The sequence below is a fragment of the Selaginella moellendorffii genome, unplaced genomic scaffold (assembly GCF_000143415.4).
Source record: "Selaginella moellendorffii unplaced genomic scaffold, v1.0 SELMOscaffold_20, whole genome shotgun sequence".
In the NCBI taxonomy this organism is placed as follows: domain Eukaryota; kingdom Viridiplantae; phylum Streptophyta; class Lycopodiopsida; order Selaginellales; family Selaginellaceae; genus Selaginella; species Selaginella moellendorffii.
Window position 1 is genome coordinate 2020555 of NW_003314281.1, and position 10153 is coordinate 2030707.

Consider the following 10153-nt stretch of genomic DNA (forward strand, 5'->3'; position numbering starts at 1 on the left):
ACTTGAGAAGATTATTTAGACCTCATCACACAGTGTGGCAGCGCCAGATCATCGCTACTTAGTGTTGCAAGTAATTGATAAAGTCTTAAGCTCAAACCACGTGTTTGCATGAATATGGATGTGAGCAAAAAAAGAATTTTTCTTACCCACTGCCGATCACTTGCCTATGTTCGTTTGCCATGTTCGTTTGCGTGTGATGCACAAACTCTTTCACACTTAGACTATATAAGAAACTTGAAATAGAGAATGTATCATACATAATTCCAATGGCAAGCTCTAATGTGCTCCTAGCTGCTCTTGTTGCTTTAAGTCTTTGTTTTGCAGCAATCCCAGTCGCAGCAGCCACTTCCTTCAACGTTGTCAATCGCTGCGGGGGCTCGCTTAACATCATCGTCCGCGAGAACGCCGGAGGCCCCTCGATTGGAACCTCCGGATTCACTCTCTCCCCCGGCGCATCTCGCCGACTAAGTCCTCCGAATCGCTGGGCGGGAAACATCGGCACTGGAACTCCTGGCCTCCTGGCCGAGTTCTCGATCAACAGCAACAGCAACCTTGATTTCTACGACATCAGCGCCGTGGATGGCTTCTTCATCGGCACTGGGATGAGCATCACTGGATCTGGCAGGGGTCTGACTTGCCGAGCGGATGCTGGAACTTGTCCTCCCCAGAACAGGAATGGGAATACTTGCGCCAGTCCCAACAGGAACGATCCAAACTCGCAGTACGCGCGGAACGTCCGTGCCTCATGCCCGGATGCTTATAGCTGGTCTGGTGACGACACCAAGACTTTTGCTACTGGAACCGGAGGAACTTTCAGCATTACGTTCTGCCCGTCATCAATCAATCTCTTTGCAGCAAATAAATGAATTCCGGTCTTCTACTTGAGTTGTCTATAGTTATTATATCCACGGCCACCTCCACAGCGCGTCCATGTCGCACGGGGCAAGAATGTACCGCGCGTCATCCACGCGTCCCGCGCGGCCAAGTCCACGAGAATGCGGGGTTTGTTTAATTACATGGTATGATATTTTATTGTAGGAACCCTGTTACTGAGATGATGGCTATGAGGGTAGAGGTAAACCGGTGTAGAATCGATGCCGAAGGGTCCACTCAACAAGGACTTTTAGTATGCAAAAATCTGCTCTTTTAAGTACCCTTTGTTCTGGTCACAAGCTCAGAAAAACAGCTTAAACTAGTCATTTAGGACATCAGTCTCCCAAAAAGAACGTGTCGTGTTTAAACCTTGCCAATACTAATTTAAAATAGAATAAAGTAAACAATATTCTTAGCTCTAAGTTTTTACGAAGTCCAAACACAAAATAAATTCGGGAAGGAAATGCCGGGTCGCTCACACCATTGAAGATGGTAGTGTTGGACGCGCTCGGTTTTCCCATTATCATCCTCGATAAGAGTCACTTCAAGTCGGATATCTGAGATACGGTCCACAAGCTTGATTCTGTGCGATCATCATAAAACCTGCACAGGAAAATAAAATACAGCGTCGGCACACTCCCTTCGCAGGAATTATCCTGATCAGGTCGTGAGGGTCTCATCTCAGCCTACCCTTTCAGAAGAAAGACTCTTTTCAGGGCAAGCACCCCTGGTGCCAGATTTCATCAGTTTCAAGAGCTTAAGCTTGCAAACCAAATTACCAAACAAGTAGTAGCAAACAGAAAAATACTTACTGAAAAAACAGAAAGTAGCAGCCTTATCCCATGGAGAACCACACGCTCGGAAGATGATTCACTCCACTCGTAAAACCAGAGATTTTTCGAGCGAGTGATCACGCCGTGGCGGTGGTCTCGTCGTCTTCGGCCGATGCAAGCACCAGCTCTGGGAGATAGCCGGCCTTGAGAGTTCCATCGATGGCATTGGGCATGCCCAGTGACTTGAGAGCCAAGTGAGCTGCCTTCTGCCCAGAGATCATCATCGCTCCAAAAGTCGGCCCCTGGAACCGAGAAACGTTAAGACGAACAACAAAGAAAGAACAAAAACCTCTTTACCATCCTCGGTGCCCCATCGATCTCCGCGACTTCCATGCCAGTGACGATCATCCCAGGAACAACCTCGCGAGTGAGCCTCACGATCGCGTCCTCGGCAGTGTTCATGTCCAGCGCCTTCATCCCAGGGACGCTATCGATCATGCCGATGCTCTTGAGCCTCTTGACACCAGCGGCTCCAAAGGGACCATCATGTCCGCAAGAGCTCACCACCACCTTGGCCTCCATCACATTCGGATCCATGCAGCTCTGGGTGTGGTGATTCATGGAAACGAGCGCCCAATTCGTCACCACCCCGGCAACCTTGTCCTCCTTGATGATCAAATCCTCGGCCGCCACCGCGTTGAAGAGCTTCACGTTGGGCCTCGCCAAAACCTTGCTCATGATCGTGGACGTGAAGAGCGCGGCGTGCTTGACAACCACGTAGTGCTCGAGCTCGTCGTACGGCACGCCGACCTCGTCCAGGAAGAGATGGGCCGGCTTCCGTACGATCATGGCCGAGAAGAGCTGCCCGCCCAGCCAAGCGCCGCCGCCGGGGCTCACGGACTGCTCCACCACCGCCACGCTCACGTTAGGGTTCTTGCTCAGCTCGTAGGCGCAGGAGAGGCCCGCGGATCCGGCGCCAACGATCACCACGTCCGTGTCGGCGTATGTGATCATGTCGGTCATGTAGCGGCGAGTCATCTCCCGGGCCACCAGCGACTCCTTGATCGGATCGAAGGAGAATTTGTTGAGATCGTAGCGCGCGCTTGGGGAAATCGAATTCGAGCAGGAGATTGCCGCCGGAGGAGAGGAGATTACCTTGACGCGCGCGCCGGCAAGGGAGGAGCGCGACGAGGCGAGCGATTCCGCGACGCCATTGCCGGAGGAGAGGCGGGGAGACGAGAATGCTATCGAAGCAGCGGCCATGGCGTGAATGATTGAAGCAAAGCCTCTCCCACACTCGGGATTTAAACTGGGAAGAAGAAATCTCCACCGTCCACGTGTCGGAAAAAGCATCAATCTTGCATGCCATCTATTGCGCAAACAACAAAAAAAGAGAAGAAAACAAAACCACGTACGGCATGTGATATTTGCGTTCGTACAATAGAAGAAGCTGACAACCTTCTACGATTGATCCTGGTCTCTACAAAGATTTGTCAATGTTAAACTTCGAGCGAGCATAAGTTGGAGCTCCTATCTCGAGACAAATCGCAAAATCACAGACAAAGATCGGGAATTTTAGTAGATTGTGCTGGCGAGAGACTTGACCTCTTTGGAGACGTCCGTGTAATCCTCCATGAAGCCTTGCTTTTCTTCGTCCTCCAGCTTGCCTTTGACAGGATTTAACAGCACCAGCATGCAGCAAGCCGGACGCTTCTGAGCGGCGGCGCCTCCCAAATCCTGAAAAGATAGAAAAGGAATGAGTACAAAGGTAAAAAAGGATGAGAAACAAAAAAGATATGATCGTGCCTCTTTTGAAGGAACGTAGATGTAAGGAATGTCCGACTCTTCGCAGAGTATTGGCAAGTGTGTGATTACATCGATTGGTGAGATATCTCCTGCGATTACACAGAGCCTGCAAAGTAGAAAGATAGATCTGGCACTGTACGATTGCAAACTGGAAGCTCTTACCCCTTCTGTCCCCGGCGAACAGCTTTTACGACCTCCTTTACTCCCCTCCTGAGTTGCTTGTTCTGAGCCGCTGCAAAAACAAAGACCGCAAATCTTGTCACATAAGAGAGTAATACTTGTAAGAAAAGATAACCTCAGACAGCGAATAGCAGCAGCAAGGCGAGAAAAATCCCACCTTTCAGCCGGTAATTCCAGAAAAATTAAGTCATCATAGGCCTAAGGACCAAGAGCAGGAAAAAAACTTAAGAACGAAACACAGGGCCTCAGCCAGCCTAAAGTCGCAGCACCAAGGCGAAGCAAAACTTCGTCTTTCAGCCGGTAATTCCAGAAAAACGAAACATCATCGGCCAAAAGAACAAAAAAAAAAGAGAGAGAAAAAAAGTGGAGAAATAAAGCAGAAAAGCCTCAGCAGCCAAATCGCAGCATCAAGGCGAAGAGATCCTCGCCTTTAAGCCGGTAATTCCAGAATCAAAACGATCCAAACATCATCGGCTATTGCACGCATTCATTCTTCCTTCTAGATCCATACCTCTCCGGACGAGCTTGAGCGTCTTCTTACAAAGGCGCTTGCCCGCTAGTGGCCTAGCGATGATCGACACATGCTGCCGCTTCTTGCGATCCTTTTCCTTGTCCTTCTTGTTGCCCTCGCCGTCACTCACCATTGCCACATAAAACCCTAGCCCCTAAACCCTAACCCCTAAATCATGAACCCTAAACATTCTGGTCATCGCAAAGAACGACAAAGCTATCAAACCGTCAACTTTTCTTATAGTTTTTTGTTCAGTGGTGTTGGAACGTTAGGTCTCAGTGGTTGAAGCGTCCAAAGTATCTCTCTCCTTTTTTTTCTTTCTTTTGACGCATGGTCTTAAATGTCCTGTGCGTGCTTTTGATAACGACCAAGTTTGAAATGTATGACACTCTTCCATGTTCCTTGTCCTGCAAAGTTTCACGTAGCTCCACACCGAAACACGAAATCTCCAACTTAACCTTTTGCGGCCAAGATCAAGAGCACTGAACGAAAACAAGTTCTCCCAGCCCAATGCGTGAATCAAAAGCCAACAGCCAGCGAAAAATGCGTGAGTTTTGGCCCCATGATTTTATTTCAGTCACATCCTTCTCATGAGACTGGCCTCCTGTTTGATCGATGCCAACAAAAGCTTGTGCTAGTGGATTCAACACGGAACATTCCACGGATCCTTCATGACAAAGTCAACGTTTGGATCACGCTTCTAATCGCGTGTAACCCTCCAAAAGGCCCCCATGCTCCAGCGTTGAAGAAATCGGGATCGATCGTTCGTAGCTTTATTCGATTCAATCACGGAAGTTGAATCCAAACACATGTTGCTAAGAGCCACTGGCCAGCATCTGATCCTACGCAAAATAGAAAATCACTATCCAATTTCTTCTAGACTTCCAAATGTAGGGGAAGAAAGGTTGCAGGCGCAAAGATATGTTGACCCGGAAAATACTGAATGGTAAAATCTAGGATCATATTTTAGGGTTTATGCGAAACTTCTAAAGTTCCGACGCGAGCTCCCTATGCCCCTAGAAAGCCACAGGACTTGTCGCGATGCCCTTGTCCCAAGATAAACACCAAGCGAGCACGTTTGAATTTCCCGCCATTTTAAACTAAGGAGTTGAATAATCGGGGGTCTTCGTTTGCCCCAGAGCTTCGTAGTGTTATTTATTCTCGCATTGTCTCGCCGTTCGTCGTGTTCTTCGTCGCGTCGCCGCCGTCGTGATTCGCGGGACCGCCCTCGTTTGCTGTCGGCCCGGTAAGATGATCGATTGGCGTGGTTTGACGCAGATTTTGATGTTCCTTTCGGTTAGGTCTGCTCGTTCTATCGATCGAGGTGCTCTAATCGATCGATCGTGAGTGGCGTGTATGCCGCTACTCCATCAGCCGCAAAGATCCCGTGGAAATCGTCTTCGTTCCCAAATTTCCGCGCACAGGTGTCGCGTTTCTACAATTCCGTTGTGGGACTGACCGTGGGACTCTCTTAAAACAGAGAAAAGGAGGGAGGGAGGGACTGACCTCTCGCAACAACCACTGCTGTGAAAATATCCTTTGTGTCCGGGAGCGCTTTAAAGCACTGGGCAGGAAGAGCGCTTTGGATGGATGGCTGCTGGCTGGGCCGAGGATTTGAGGCGAACTTTTAAGCTCCGAATTTATCGGGCTCTCTCTCTCTCTCTCTCCTTTTCTTTTTCTTTCTGGTCCATCTCGAAACACCACTGCCTAATCGCGTGAAGTGCTCCAGAGCTTTCAGAGGTGGAGGAGAGGAGCTGTAGCAGCTGGTCTGAGAGGGACGCGCGGTTTATTACTGTGAAGGTATAGCTCCTCTCCTGGCAGATTGTTCTTGTTTGTTTTTTGTTTTCCGAAAAAAAAAAAAACCTCATGCGTGTCCGTTTTAAATGCAGTTCGGTGGAGATTGTCACACTGGCATGTGTTGGGCGAATTCTCTAAAGGCTTCGCAAACTTACGGAAACGGCAAAAGAGGTCAAGATCTCTCAACTTACGAGTGCTCGCTAGAAAGGTTGCGCTGCTGCTTTTGTTTTGTTCGTCCTTGGCCTTTTCTTTCTTCTTCGAGGTTTGCTTGCATCTATCGAGTCGAGCTGTGAGATAGACCTTGCGCTCGCTCAGTGCGCATTGCGCAACGTACTGACGAGGCCTTTTCCCTGAGCCTCTTTTTCCTTTCGAAAGTGAAACTCTGAATCTTTGGTGGCGTCATGGCTTTAGTGGCAGTGGTCCATTCTAGCTGGCTACGTTCCTCGTAGGACTTGCTCGGTTTTCTTTGAAAAAAATGCGAGGCGGCATAACCGGTCTCTGGGGCTAAACTGTTGTGTTTTTCCAGGCCTGAAAGCTTGAAGTGACGATGACGATGATCGTGCGGGAGATGATTCTGCTGGATCAAGCGTGCTTCGAGCCGGATGATCCCCACAGCTTCAACGATGATTCAGGATGGTTGGGACCTCCCAGTGCTGTTCCATTCGCCTGGGAGCTGGCTCCTGGAACTCCGAAGCAGGAGAGAAAATCAGCTCCTGAAGTGTCGGATTCAACAAGGGAGGCTTTCTCTGGAGAAGTTTGCAAGGCAATTGTCAAGGTTGAATCTGAAGGGGAGGACTCTGGCCCGTGGTACGACGAGCCGGACAGGCACTCAGTTCACATCTTAGAAAATGCCCCTCGCTCCTTCCTGGAGTGCCGGAACAGCGAAGTCTCAGGCGAGCCAGCGGATCATTTCAAGGGACGGACAGTCGCGTTCAAGTGGGAGATGGAGCCTGGCATACCGAGAGATCCATTGACGTGTCGGGAAGTTCTCGACTGCCCGCTTACGCCTCCGCCAGTGTTCCACTCCCGGAGCATGGTCGTGTACTCTAGCAGGAGCAGCAAGAAGACATTTTCTCTGTCCGAGAGATTGAGAAGCTTGCTGTGGATACAGCCGCACAGGAAGCAGCCCGACTTTCAAACGCGCCTGAATCCTCCAGGAAGGGCTTCCTCGAAGACCACAAAGGCGACGCTTCTGCTCAAGAATTCACCGCACAACGGCTCAAGCAATTCGCTGTCGAAGAAGAACGGTGCTGCTCATTCGGACGAGGAGGAGGACCTCTCACCAGTAAGTGTTTTGGATTACAACAGCTCCATGAGGTCCAGCAGCCACCCTGCGGATAACAGCAGCAACAGTAACAGGCTTTCGTCGGCGTCGTCCTCGAGACGCTCGCACTATCACACGCCGCAGCACTCTTTCTCCGGGGATGTCAACGCAGCAAACGTATCGTCGACAGGCAGCTTCACATCGTTCATCGGATCTAGCAAGCGAAGCAGTCTCTCCGCTCTTCTCATCCGGAGGAACAAGAACAGGGAGCCGACGGGCTGCTTGACGATGCTCCGCTCGAATTCATTCGCCACTACAAACGACTCGTTTGAAGAGGCAGTGAGCGAGGTCAACAGCAGTGACAGATCCTCGTCTCTCAGCAGCGACGAGAATCACAAGAAGCCAGGCACCAACAAAGACTGTGGCGAGAGCTCCGACGAAGACGCTCGATCGGTTTACTTCTCGCCGGCTCCAAACATCGAGAGTCCGAGGAAGTCATTCTCGTTCCAGAGCAGAGCCATGGACGACGAACGGGACGCCGCCAAGTTCAAGATCATTGACCGAGTCGACTCTCTGGAGACGATCGATCCGGGCTTTGCTCCATCGGAGCTTGGCGACGTTAGCTACCAGCGCAACATTCTCAACAGGATGACGAGCTGTGCTCGCTGGCAAAGGAAGCAGGCATCGATCAAGCAGACCAGGAGTGGCAGCCATCTCGTAAGTTCTTTCACTTCATTTTTTTATCAAGATCTCTGCTAACACTGAGTGTACCAAAAACAAAATCTCTGTTCCAGGCCAGGAGCTTGTTTGGGCGAGTGACAGTGTGCTGCTACGTCCCGCGTGAAGATCAATGCTGATGGCATTCATGGTCGACTTATTAGAACTCAACAAAAGCCAGCCAGTTCGTGATAGGAACAAGTGCTGCGTGTAAAAACAAAATGAAAATACAAAAAATTCTCATTGCGGCGTGCTTTAAGCTTGCTGAATGTACTAAGATTTTCAACGGTAAATAGTTTGGGTGAACAAAGTTTGGCAAGAACATATCTTGCAGAGAGATTTTAAGAACTTTGGTAGTTGCTTAGTGTTGGCAAGAAAGTATCTTGAAGAGGAACTTTGGTAGTTAGTTTAGAGGTTGGTAAGAAAATATCTTGAAGAGCATGGCTCGTGGACGAAGTTAAAGTTTAGTGATTTAAAGAAAGTATCAAGAAGAGCATGGACGACGATCAAGAGATTTTAAACTTTATGGTTGTCTCCAGCACGGCCTAGACAAACTTCTCGATCTTTTGACAGTTCTCGAAGATCCAACCTTTACGCCAGCGTAACGTCAAAACAAATTGTAATTCGAATAGCTCAGAGATTGAATCGCCGCCCGAGGGGCTCGAACCCTCGGCCACAAGGTTAAGAGCCTTGCGCTCTGCCGACTGAGCTAGGGCGGCATTAGCGGGAAAGAGAGTCGTTTAATTCAAACTCGATATTTAAACACACTTTTCTGTTGCTGTATTTAGCGGTCATTTATAAAGAAACCACTGCTTCGTTCCTCTTTTCCCCTTCCTTGCTCGAGCATTTCGTGTTTGTGACGCCCTCTCCACCATGAGCAAGGACTTGGAGAATGGCAATGCCGCCAAGGATTTCTCTGAGCCGCCGCCGACGCCTCTCATCGATCTTGCGGAGCTCAAGTCGTGGTCGCTCTACCGGGCTTGCATCGTCGAGCTCGTTGCCACGCTCTTGTTCCTCTACATTGGCGTCACTGCGCTTATCGGGCACGCCAGGGCGCAGGCGGCCGCGGGCGGGGATTCTTGCGGCGGGATTGGGCTGCTGGGCGTCGCGTGGGTGTTCGGCGGCATGATCTTCGTCCTCGTCTACTGCACGGCCGGCGTCTCTGGTATGCATCGATTCATCCATCGCTTTCTTTCTCCGATTGCCCGGATTGTTTTGCCGCTTCTTTCACGTTTCTTGATTTTCAAAATAGTTCGTGCCGCCATTGGCGATTTCTTTACTCTGTTCTTCCCCAATTCTTCTCCGCGATCCAGCTTCCTCCCAAGAACAAGAAATCCCTGGGATCCATATCCGAGAGAGAGAGAGAGAGAGAGATCTCACAGATTTCTTCTGGCTGTGTAGGTGGTCATCTAAATCCTGCCGTTACATTTGGCATGTTCTTGGCCCGGAAGGTTTCGATTCCCCGTGCGCTGCTCTACGTTGCGTCCCAGGTCGCGGGCGCGATCTTTGGGGCGGGGCTGGCCAAAGGCTTCCAGGCCAGCTTCTACAATGGCAACATGGGTGGCGCCACTTTCATCCAGAATGGCTACACCAAAGCCGAGGGACTGGGCGCTGAGATCATCGGGACTTTTGTGCTCGCTTACACTGTCTTCTCCGCCACTGATCCCAAACGAGTTGCTCGTGACTCTCACGTTCCGGTAAGTGTTTCTCACGCCTCTTTTCCACCTTTTTCCTCTTTCATCCTGAATAGTCATTCATTCTTAGTCCCTTTTTCTTGCTCTTTTTCTCCTGTGCTTCTGGATTCATGCCGAGCGCCAAAAAGAGAGGAAAAGAAACAAGGACCGACTCAGGTTGATCGTGACTCCCTGCTTGACTTACAGGGAACTTGACTGACTCAGACTTAGCAGCCGCGGGTTGCAGTGGAACTAATCAGTTCTAGTTTTGATTTTCAGGTCCTCGCTCCGCTCCCGATCGGATTCGCCGTGTTCATGGTTCACCTGGCTCTGCTGCCCGTGACTGGCTCGAGTGTGAATCCGGCTCGCAGCTTTGCAACGGCTGTCATCTACAATAACAGCAGAGTTTGGAACGATCAGGTAAGTTGTTCTTCCGCATTTAATTCGCAGCCGAAAGAAAGAAAAAATTCGTTTGTTTGGATCGCCAGTGGGTTTACTGGGTTGGACCGCTTCTTGGAGCTGCGCTCGCCGCAATGTATCATCAATACATTCTTCGCGG

The 10153-nt window shown here is 50.1% G+C and overlaps 5 protein-coding genes and 1 non-coding gene across 8 annotated transcripts in view; 3 read left to right on the forward strand and 3 right to left on the reverse strand.

The window, feature by feature from the left end:
* Window positions 1-266: 266 nt before the first annotated feature.
* LOC112347200 (thaumatin-like protein) lies at window positions 267-866 on the forward strand. The gene has a single exon (XM_024677672.1). The coding sequence runs from the start codon at window positions 267-269 to the stop codon at window positions 864-866; it is 600 nt and encodes a 199-aa protein (XP_024533440.1).
* A 348-nt stretch (window positions 867-1214) lies between these two features.
* Window positions 1215-2929, reverse strand: LOC9637738 (thiamine thiazole synthase 4, chloroplastic). 2 transcript variants are annotated; one of them, XR_002992703.1, is made up of 3 exons: window positions 2004-2929; window positions 1686-1948; window positions 1215-1600 (listed from the first exon to the last, which is right to left on the reverse strand). XR_002992703.1 is itself a non-coding variant. In XM_002973017.2 (2 exons), exons 1-2 carry the CDS (start codon window positions 2907-2909, stop codon window positions 1784-1786), a joined length of 1071 nt encoding a protein of 356 aa, XP_002973063.1. In that variant the 5' UTR covers window positions 2910-2929; the 3' UTR covers window positions 1583-1783. The 2 variants fall into 2 exon arrangements, 1 of the variants encoding a protein (XP_002973063.1); XM_002973017.2 differs by having other exon boundaries at window positions 1583-1948.
* Window positions 2930-3040: 111 nt separating this feature from the next.
* On the reverse strand, window positions 3041-4310 carry LOC9637739 (H/ACA ribonucleoprotein complex subunit 2-like protein). The gene is made up of 4 exons (XM_024677688.1): window positions 4144-4310; window positions 3615-3684; window positions 3453-3558; window positions 3041-3383 (listed from the first exon to the last, which is right to left on the reverse strand). Exons 1-4 carry the CDS (start codon window positions 4274-4276, stop codon window positions 3222-3224), a joined length of 471 nt encoding a protein of 156 aa, XP_024533456.1. The 5' UTR covers window positions 4277-4310; the 3' UTR covers window positions 3041-3221.
* A 991-nt stretch (window positions 4311-5301) lies between these two features.
* LOC9637740 lies at window positions 5302-8243 on the forward strand. Of its 2 annotated transcripts, XM_024677846.1 has the most exons (6): window positions 5302-5389; window positions 5445-5567; window positions 5624-5943; window positions 6033-6111; window positions 6467-7921; window positions 7999-8243. In XM_024677846.1, exons 5-6 carry the CDS (start codon window positions 6488-6490, stop codon window positions 8059-8061), a joined length of 1497 nt encoding a protein of 498 aa, XP_024533614.1. In that variant the 5' UTR covers window positions 5302-5389; window positions 5445-5567; window positions 5624-5943; window positions 6033-6111; window positions 6467-6487; the 3' UTR covers window positions 8062-8243. The 2 variants fall into 2 exon arrangements, with proteins under 2 accessions (XP_024533614.1, XP_002972854.1); XM_002972808.2 differs by lacking the exon at window positions 5302-5389 and having other exon boundaries at window positions 5407-5567.
* Window positions 8244-8567: 324 nt separating this feature from the next.
* On the reverse strand, window positions 8568-8640 carry TRNAK-CUU. The gene has a single exon. It is a non-coding gene; the product is annotated as a tRNA-Lys (tRNA).
* Window positions 8641-8650: 10 nt separating this feature from the next.
* Window positions 8651-10153, forward strand: part of LOC9636966 (aquaporin PIP2-7) — a 1687-nt gene continuing 184 nt past the window's right edge. Inside the window, exons 1-4 of the mRNA XM_002972809.2 lie at window positions 8651-9086; window positions 9323-9618; window positions 9874-10014; window positions 10083-10149. Of these exons, the coding sequence (XP_002972855.2) occupies window positions 8795-9086; window positions 9323-9618; window positions 9874-10014; window positions 10083-10149 (796 nt within the window). The 5' untranslated portion in view covers window positions 8651-8794. The remainder of the gene's footprint in view (window positions 9087-9322; window positions 9619-9873; window positions 10015-10082; window positions 10150-10153) is intronic.

Bases quoted from the DNA above. Each gene is read 5' to 3' on its own strand.
- LOC9637740 (XM_024677846.1), top strand. From the start codon at position 6,488: ATGACGATGATCGTGCGGGAGATGATTCTGCTGGATCAAGCGTGCTTC. The intron at 7,922-7,998 runs GTAAGTTCTTTC...TCTCTGTTCCAG, and splicing joins CCAGGAGTGGCAGCCATCTC to GCCAGGAGCTTGTTTGGGCG.
- LOC9637738 (XM_002973017.2), bottom strand. From the start codon at position 2,909: ATGGCCGCTGCTTCGATAGCATTCTCGTCTCCCCGCCTCTCCTCCGGC. The intron at 1,949-2,003 runs GTAAAGAGGTTT...TCTCGGTTCCAG, and splicing joins TCGATGGGGCACCGAGGATG to GGGCCGACTTTTGGAGCGAT.
- LOC112347200 (XM_024677672.1), top strand. From the start codon at position 267: ATGGCAAGCTCTAATGTGCTCCTAGCTGCTCTTGTTGCTTTAAGTCTT.
- LOC9637739 (XM_024677688.1), bottom strand. From the start codon at position 4,276: ATGGTGAGTGACGGCGAGGGCAACAAGAAGGACAAGGAAAAGGATCGC. The intron at 3,685-4,143 runs GTATGGATCTAG...TTGTTTTTGCAG, and splicing joins GCTCAAGCTCGTCCGGAGAG to CGGCTCAGAACAAGCAACTC. The intron at 3,384-3,452 runs GCACGATCATAT...CTATCTTTTCAG, and splicing joins TCTACGTTCCTTCAAAAGAG to GATTTGGGAGGCGCCGCCGC.